At 57.5% G+C, this 8,837-nt stretch overlaps 1 protein-coding gene across 2 annotated transcripts; it reads left to right on the top strand.

Moving 5' to 3' along the window:
- The first annotated feature begins 1,309 nt into the window (after positions 1 to 1,309).
- LOC102053762 (cationic amino acid transporter 2-like) lies at positions 1,310 to 7,955 on the top strand. Of its 2 annotated transcripts, XM_005440707.3 has the most exons (12): positions 1,310 to 1,358; positions 2,578 to 2,950; positions 3,064 to 3,219; positions 3,483 to 3,651; positions 3,922 to 4,058; positions 4,450 to 4,672; positions 5,157 to 5,293; positions 5,674 to 5,776; positions 5,883 to 6,025; positions 6,373 to 6,539; positions 7,171 to 7,279; positions 7,546 to 7,955. In XM_005440707.3, the coding sequence occupies exons 1-12, from the start codon at positions 1,350 to 1,352 to the stop codon at positions 7,698 to 7,700; spliced, it is 1,881 nt and encodes a 626-aa protein (XP_005440764.2). In that variant the 5' UTR covers positions 1,310 to 1,349; the 3' UTR covers positions 7,701 to 7,955. The 2 variants fall into 2 exon arrangements, with proteins under 2 accessions (XP_005440764.2, XP_055574755.1); XM_055718780.1 differs by having other exon boundaries at positions 3,483 to 4,058.
- The last annotated feature ends 882 nt before the right edge of the window (positions 7,956 to 8,837 follow it).

The following is an 8,837-nucleotide window of genomic DNA, read 5'->3' as shown; positions in this document are numbered from 1 at the left end:
CCAAATCCTTCCTTGCTTTGTACCTACAAGGCTGATAGCCCCTTCCTCGCTGAAGGATGCGCTGAATTACATCACAGCCTAGAAGATTTTTGTCCTCAAGTACTGTAAGCAGACACAGCCCAAGCACTATCTACAATAAAATTAAAGATACCTCTTCATCCTAAAATACCAGCCCCTAGCCTTGCCTCAGAACCCAAACTTGATCCTCTTCTCCTAAGGTAACCAGCCAGGGCATAGCATAGCTCCCCATACTCTCTCCTAGCTTAGAACAACCCTACAGAAGCTGTGCTGGGAGCTGAGGGCACTTATATACTGTACTGGCCCTGAGCAGCCTCACCTGGAGCCCCCTCCCACACAGCCCTGGGCTTTCATTTAAGCCCAGCCCTGGTGCTAAGCCTTGTTGCTGGTTGTGGTTGGCTGCTTAGCCCCTCTGGGCTGTACCCCAAGAGATGCACTGTGTTGGGGGTCATTCCTGGAACCTGTTTCATTCCCTGTGGAGGAGCACTTAGGTTTTATTGTGCCCTTGCAACTTCCCAGGCAGATTGGGGCTGGTGTGGGGCAGGTGTTGCTTGGGGTGGGAGCTGCATCCCCAGCCCTGCTGCTAGGGCAAGGCTGGATGGGTCAGTGATGGATAGTGCTGCTGTCTGCTCTACTACAAGCTGGACGTGGGCTGGTTGGGTGCTTTTCTTTCTCCAAGGCTGCTCTCTCTATGCAATGGGGCTGTGATGAGGTGTGGGCAGCAACTGGGGTCTGGGTGCCCAAATACTGGGGAAGTGTGGGCAGCCTCAGAACTTTGCTTTTGGGAGATACATCTGGATGTGCTGTTGCAGCCACCCCATGGAGCTGGGACTGTGCTCCTCTGCCTCACTGCTGCAGTCAATTTTTGGACCTGCACACCTCCCTTTTTGTTTCACAGGGACAGTTTAGCCTGACTATGGTCACAAGTGTAGGTGTATGCACTCCTGCGTCCTCACCTGGCCATGTTTCTGTTCTTCTCTGCCTGGATTTCCTCCAAAACCTGCTCCACAGATTGAGATGAGGGACCTGGTGTGAGGGAGTCGGTGCAGAGGGAGGAGGTTCCCCCTTCCACCTGCACAGACAAATTTGAAATGTTAGACTCCTTTAATAATGCCTCTGAGCCTATTAGCATTGCAGGCTTGTATGTATGATTTGGAAGGCGTTGTGGGAAAAATATTTCTGCATAGATTTCCCATTGTGTAGCTTGGAGTGGTGGTCAGAGGGGGGAGGGCCAGGGCGCTCCCAAAAGGGATTTAAGGGGGGAGTGTAACTTGAGGCTGCCTGATGCTTGCCCTCCTCATCAGTTTGCAACTGGAGCAGCTTCCCAAAGGATGGCTGGAGTAAGTAGTTTGCAGAAGAAAGGAACATCATCAGGGTGGGATGCCCTGGGTGGGACTGGTGTGGTATAGTGGCTGGGTGCTGCTGGGAGTTGGAAAGGCAGCCTCAACTGCTGGTCTGGCCTTGGGCAGTGGCTCTCTAGCCCCCTGGAGACACGCAGCTGTCCTGGAAGTTGGGGCTCCCTGTGTGATAAGGCCTTGAAGCACCTCATTCTGTGGGTCAGGGTGCTGGTCACTGCCTTAGGGTGGTCCCTGTCTCCCCTTGGGGGTCCATGCTGTATCAGGGACTGTGTGACCCTGTGATCCTTGGTGCTGCTGGGAGGTGCCGGTGGGCAGGGTTTCCAATCAGGTCCCCGGTCCTGTAAGTAGTAGATTATGTGATTTAAAGCATGCAGTATGGACTTCATGTTACTGCGGGAGGTCCTGGCAGCACCGTGCAGATGTGGAGGCATGCAGCCCTCCCTCCTTTCTCCAGTCCTGGGAGCTCTTTGGGAAGGACCAGCAGGATGGGGAAAGGCATGCACATCCCAGACACGGCATACCGAGCACCTCACTTGACCCAAGCACATATATCACACAGTTTGGGATTTCTGCTTGGATGAAATACCTGTCGGTGACCTGAGCAAGCCACAGCATTACTGTACAGGCTGATGGCCCAAGGGGTCCAGTCTCTCTGGGCTGTGCCAATGACCCGCAGGTGCTGTGGGAGCATCTTCAGCTGAGCAGATGGGTCCTTCCTGGTACAGTTCAAGGCCAATGGCTACTCCAGGAGCAGAGCATCTCCCATCCCTCCTTCTCTGGGCTGGTTTCTGCATTTCAAATAGTGTCAGCGTGAAAGCTGGGACAATGCTGGCTGTGCTTACCTGCTGGGGATGCTGCTGGAGCGATAGGACTTTCTGAGCTGGCAGGGGGACAAGCAGGTGTCCTTGTCCCCTCTCACTGTAGCATGAGTCAGACAGAGCCCAGCAAACCCCAGTCATGCATTGCTCCACTTCTCACTGGGGATGAGAGTGCAATTCAGCTGCCTTAGCCCCATCTTGCTCCAAAATGGGCTGCTTTTCTGGCAGAGGCAGAAAACAGGTAGCACCCAGGCAGCCCAGAAAGCGCTGTGTGGGCTGTGGGAGCTGCAAGGAAAACGTTCAGGCTGGCTTTGGGTCACATCTCCAGGGTGGTGCCCGCATGGCAGCAGCATCCTCATGCCTGCTGCTTTCCTCTCCCACAGATGCCGTGCTGGGGCTGCCTGCTTACTGTTTCGAAGATGCTTTCTCGCAGAAAGCAAGTCCTGGTTGGCTCAGAGGGCTCCAGCCTTCACCGCTGCCTCTCCACAGTGGACCTTGTCGCCTTGGGAGTGGGCAGCACACTGGGGGCTGGTGTCTATGTCCTGGCAGGGGAAGTGGCAAAGACAAGCTCCGGCCCAAGCATCGTCCTCTCTTTCCTGATTGCAGCTGTGGTGTCTGCTCTGGCAGGGCTCTGCTATGCTGAATTCGGGGCCCGTGTGCCCCTGGCTGGGTCCGCCTATCTCTACAGCTACGTGACAGTGGGCGAGCTGTGGGCATTCATCGCTGGGTGGAATCTGCTGCTGTCCTATGTCATTGGTATAAGGCCCTTTAGATCGTTCCACCTTTGCTTTGTATTGGTGGCTTTGCTGGATGGCATTCCCAGAGCCCACGGGGCTACCACCACTGCCCCAGCTGCCACCTCTCCCCAGGTACTGCCAGTGTTGCCCGGGCCTGGAGTGCTACCTTGGACCAGCTCCTTGGCAAGAAGATGGGGAGGTTTTTGGGTGCTCATGCAGCCATGAACTCTGTGGGGCTGGCAGAACACCCGGATGCCTTTGCTGCTGGCCTGGTGGTCCTGTTGGCAGGTAGGTTGCCTCCCGCTGTGCCACTTTCCATCCTGTAGGATGAGCTCCTCATCCCACCATGGGCTCTTCAGGATGGTGCTGACCTCTCTGAGGCTTTTGCATTTCCCTGAGCAAAGAATGAGAAATACAGGGGGAATCTGGGGAAATCTGCAGATTCTCCTGACTCTGTCACTGTCCCCCCTTTTCCACACTCCCCAGTAATGTCTAACCTGGGTTTAGTGTCACCCAGGGGGCTTTGCCAGTTTTGCTCTTTTCACCCCCAGGACTTCTTTCCTTTGGAGTGAAGGAGTCCACCAGAGTCAACAAAGCATTCACAGCTCTCAATGTGCTTGTCCTGCTCTTCGTCACAGTGAGCGGCTTCATCAAAGGTGACCTGAGCAACTGGAAGCTCAGGGAGGATGACCTGCCACAGGCAGCCACCCGTGAGGCTGGGTACGGGGGCTCTGCTCTCCCTGTACTGCCTTTGGAGGGGGGTGGGGATGGCTGGGCCACCCCCCTAATGCTTTATTCCAGGAAATCCCACTTTCTCCTGTTTCTCCTTGCCCTGTTGGCAACACATCAAAGAGCCAAAATCCTAAGCCCTCCTGGGCTGATTGCTGGAGGGGTGAACAGGCTGGGTGGACTGTCCAGCCTGGCCCCATCCTGGGACACTGTTGCACTGATGCTTCTGCACTGCCTGACTCCTCCTCCTCTTCCTCCCAGGAACCAGTCCATGGCCAACAACATGACCAGTGCCTGTGGGGTCGGAGGCTTCATGCCCTATGGTTTCACTGGGACCTTGGCTGGAGCCTCTACCTGTTTCTATGCCTTTGTTGGATTTGACTGCATTGCTACCACAGGTAAGTGAGGCAGGGAGAGATGCCGGTGGGACCCTCCCCTGCAGGCTGGGGGGCTGTGGCAGTGACTCCCTCTGCAGCCCGGGAGCTGGTGTAGGACTGGGCTGGGAATGGGCACATTCCTGGCTCTGTGCTGCAGCCACCCTCTCCTGCTCTCTGTGCTCAGAGGAGGAAGTGTAAGAGTCCGTGTGGCATGGCTGGGCTAATCCTGAAGAAGACAGTCCCTATCCCCATAGCCATGGAGCCCAGGAGGTCTAGTCATCCTTGCTAGAAGGCCTCTGTGTCCCTTCTCATGGGGGGATGCAGGATATGCTCTCCAGCCTGGGCTGGGCTCTTGCCATGCCGTGAACATTAAATGAGTATCTGTTTTTACAGCTGAGCTTGTCCTCCCCAGGGGAAGAAGTGAGGGAGCCCCAGAGATCCATACCCATCGGCATCATCCTCTCCCTCCTCATCTGCTTCCTGGCATACTTTGGGGTGTCTGCTGCCCTCACCCTGATGATGCCCTACTACCTCCTAGACACCTTGAGCCCACTCCCAGTGGCTTTTGAATATGTTGGCTGGAGCAGTGCAAAGCACACTGTGGCTGTGGGCTCACTGTGCGCCCTGACAACCAGGTGAGGGGATTCCTCTGATGGCAGCTCTGTGGCTCAGAGCAAGGTTGCACTGGAGCTATGACACATCCAGGAGCTATCCCCACGCCCTTCCTACTGACTGCCCTGTTTGGCTCAGCCCTTCCTCGCAAGCCCTCTTGCTCCCACCCTGGCCCCTACTGATCAAGGAGAGCAATCAAACCCCTTGATGTGCCACTGGTAGCCCAAAGTTGGAGGAATTGGTCAGGTGTTTTGTGGCACCATGACTGCAGCAGCAGGCTGGGATGTCTTGATGTGCACAGGGGTCTTGGTGACCTGTGGACATCACTTTCCCAACACTGTCCCTCATCTGATAGTGAGGGAGGTGATGGGCTTGTCAGCATGGTCTTGGGAAGCTCATGGACTGTACAGATGAATGGAAGCTCTCCTGATACCCATGGAAGAGCAAAAGGCAGGATGGCACCTCCTGGATTCCTGCCCTCTTCTCTCCCATCTCCCCTCTCTGCAGCCTCCTGGGCTCCATGTTCCCCATGCCACGGATCCTGTATGCAATGGCTCGAGATGGGCTCCTCTTCAAACCTCTGGCCAAAGTTAGTCGTCGTCAGTGCCCAGTGGTGGCAACGCTGGTGTCTGGAGGAGTGGCAGGTGGGTGAGTGAGTGTGTTACACCTTAACCTTGAGGGCAGGGTGGATGTCCTCTTTCAGCAGGGCTACACAGACCCCCTAGTTTGCCAGTAGCTGAGCTTTGTCTGTCCACCCAGAGAGAGGTCTCCTCTCTGTGAGGACCATTTGGCCTTGATGCTGTCCTGGCCACCAGCTCAGCCTCTCTGAGCTGCCAGGCAGGAGGTGGCAGGATGCTTTGCACTAGTGACCAAAGCATCACCAGCTCACTGAGGTGCTTGAGTCCTGTCACAGTGGGTGTCAGGGGAACCTGGGAAGAGCAGAGGGAGAGCACAAATGAGATGGGCATAGCAGCAGTGCTGCCAGCTCTGTCAGGAGGCTGAAGGGACTTCTTGTTCCCTGCAGCTCTCCTGGCCCTCCTCTTTGACCTGAAAGCCCTGGTTGACACGATGTCCATTGGCACACTGCTGGCCTACTCACTGGTGGCTGGCTGTGTGCTGCTGCTCAGGTGAGACTGCTGGGTCTGATGTTGGCCATGTTGGGGACAAGGCATCGGCCTTGGTGCACTGCAGGTGCATGCTCATACGCCTTGACATCCAGTATCTGCTCCTCAGGTATCGTCCAGGACTCAGCACTCAGGACACTCCTGTAGGGAAGGTCCCGACTGTGCAGCTCTGGTGGGACCATCTGGTCTGGCCGCCCCTGAATCCCACCCCACATTCCTCTGCTGCAGTGGCCTGGGCTCTGACAGCTGCCGGTACGCCTGGGAGCGGTGGATGGACTTTACAGGGAGCTGGCGTGAGGGGGACATCACTGCTGTAGCACGGGCTGGCGGGTTCCTGCTTACTGGACACCAGCCGGCAGGAGATGCAGGCAGGGGCTGCCTGGCTCCCTCCTGCCGCGCAGCTGCCTGCCCCAGCGGGACCTTGGGAAACCTCCCGCTCCCTCCACTTTCCATACGGGAGAGAGAAAAGCTACCCTGACAAGGCACCCAGCCCTGTCCCCTGGTTGTCCTTTGTCCCTCCCGCCATGGTAGCCTGGGTGCTGGGCCAGGCTCAGTGCGGGGAAGCGCTGCCCTGACACGCTGCCGTGGTCCCTCCACAGCCGCCCTGGTCTGCGCCCTGAGCTGGGCGAGCACTGCTGGGCTCTCCTGCCTCCAGGCTGGGGGAGCCTGGTGCATCGCAGCCCTGGCTCTGCCTCTCCTGGGGGTCCTGGCAGCAGCTCTGCTCATCTGGAGGCAGCCTCAGAGCCGGGAGAGAGCATCCTTCATGGTGAGCATGCAGCCCAGCCCTTGGGGACTGACCCCAAGGAGGAGGACCTGGGGGACAGAGAGGAGGCAAGTGCCGCAGCCCCATGGGAAGGGATTACATTGCATCAGAGGGTGTTCCCTCTGCGTCCATGTAGAACAAAACGCTGTTGGAGGCAACGGGCAACTCATGGGGTTTTCTGTAGGGACCTGAGGGCTGACTGGTGGCTCTCCCCATGTCTCACAGGCCAAAGGGGCATCTCCTGCCACCCCAGCTGAGCCCAGTGCCTGCTGCTATTCAGTAAATCAGAGCTGCTTTTCAGTAAAAAGATACGTCATCTTGATAGCCTGGATTGGATTTGCTGCTTCTCCCCTCAAATTTGGTTGACTGCCTCCCCACTCAAATCCTGCAGTACCTCCTGCCCTGGTGCAGGACCTGGCAACCAAACCACCCTCCACAAGCATCTTTTTCTGGCACAGGCTGCAGTCCCAGCTCAAGTCACTGAGCCTCTTAGCCAAGCTGGGCTTCCCCTCACTTGTTGGCAACCAGCCAAAGCAGCAAAGGGCCAGATTGGGCTGTGAAACCCCTGCCTGTGGGCTAGCCAGTGGCTCTGGGCAGAGGGATGACCCCATTTCCTTGTACTTGGTCCCTGCAGGTTCCCTGCCTGCCCTTCCTGCCACTCCTCAGCATCACCATCAACAGTATCCTGCTGGCCCGGCTCAGTGCGGCTGCCTGGCTGCGGTACCTACTCTGGATGGCCATCGGTAAAGCCTCGCTGCCCCCAAGGTCCCAGAACTGGTGGCAGCCTCTTTGGGTGAAGCACCGGTGGTTTCAGAGCCTGTGGCATTAATGCTGGCTGCAGAGCAGTGGTGGGTGGATGGAGGAGGTGCTGAACTTTAATGTCAAAGGGTGGTGGGAGCACCCTTTCCTCTGATACCTGGCCCAAAGGAACGGGAAAGGGTGAGCACTTTGTGGTTGGGAGGGGAGGGAAGAGGAGACACCCCCCCCCCCCCATTCTGCCTGTTCCCAGGTTTCCTTATTTACTTTGGCTATGGGATCCGGCACAGCGCTGAGAGCCACCAGCCCGAAGGGGCAGCTCCCCGGGAGCCACCAGGAAGCACAGCCAGGGAGGTGGCCCCAGAGCCCTGCGGGACTGCGCGGTGCCCATCTCCTCCGGGGCAATAAAAGGAGATGGGATGGTCCCTGAGCACCCGGCTCCCTCCACCCTGTCTTCAGTCCACCTTGGACTGAAGGTCCCATCCCGTTGGGGGACATAGCCCTGCCGTGAACTGCTGGAGCTGTTTTCCTGAGTTTGGTGAACCTCTCTGAGCAACCTGAACCCTCACGGCAAGCTCCCTGCTGAGGGAGTTTTGTTCGGAGAGGATAAAGCAGACAAGTGGTTTTGCTGCTGTTATTGGGTTGTAGGTCGGGGTTTTTGCCTTTGAAACCTCTCCCTGCAGCCCTCCCCCCACCCCCCCCCCCCCCCCCCCCGAATTCCCCTTGTCCCCTTGCCCACTCTGGCCCCTCAGCTGCCCATGGCAGAGCAGAGTGGAAGCTTCTCGTGCTGCCCTGATGCTCCACGCTGCCTTGGTACCCTGAGGTGGGCAGGGCTGACCTGCCTGTGCCCCCATGACTGCCAAGGTGCTGCCTGGGCTGAACTTTCTCTTCCTTATTGTAGGCAAGTCCTTTTCTGGACTCACTTATTCCTCCTCCTCGCTTCCAAGCACTCCCCCTTCCAGAGCCAGGCATGTTCCTCCAGGTCGCACACAGGATCTGCTTTCAGGGCAGCAGGACATGGCACCAGGTGCCCACAGCAGGATGCCAGACCCCACCAGCCTCATCTCCGTTTGCCCAGAGATCCTGTTCTCTTCAAAGAGAGAAAACCCAGCTAGGCAGGGTTTGCTGGGGCAGCAACCTGCCCCATTTCGCCTGCTTTGGTGTTGCAGCACCTGGCATGTCCCCCTACGTCCCTGAGGTTGCTGTGCAAAGCTGGCGGCTGCCCCGCCACCTGTCCCCAGAGCCATAGGGATGCATGGAGCAGTGGGTGCCCTAAGGGGAACATGGCTCTGACACAACAGGCACCCCATGGAGGTGCTTGGGTGAAAGCCGGATCCCACATCCGTATTGCTTTCCTGGCTGCCTCACTCAGCTGCTATTTTCCAGATAAGGACCAGCACAAAGGACGGAAGCAGCTGTTGCCGCAGCCCTGCTGCCTTGGCAGGGCTGGGAGGGTCAGGGTCTGTCCTGTGCTGGGAGCCCATTGAAATGAATGAAATGAGGGAAGGAGCAGGAAAAGGGGGACCGGCAGTGGGAGCTGCCTCT

The sequence above is a fragment of the Falco cherrug genome, chromosome 8, assembly GCF_023634085.1.
Source record: "Falco cherrug isolate bFalChe1 chromosome 8, bFalChe1.pri, whole genome shotgun sequence".
In the NCBI taxonomy this organism is placed as follows: Eukaryota; Metazoa; Chordata; class Aves; order Falconiformes; family Falconidae; genus Falco; species Falco cherrug.
The sequence above is the reverse complement of the archived record's forward strand: the minus strand, read 5'-3'. Positions and strand labels throughout refer to the sequence as shown.

Coding starts and splice junctions, on each gene's coding strand:
- LOC102053762 (XM_055718780.1), top strand. Junction 5,777..5,882: donor GGCTGTGTGCTGCTGCTCAG/GTGAGACTGCTG, acceptor TCTGCTCCTCAG/GTATCGTCCAGGACTCAGCA. Junction 7,280..7,545: donor CCTACTCTGGATGGCCATCG/GTAAAGCCTCGC, acceptor GCCTGTTCCCAG/GTTTCCTTATTTACTTTGGC.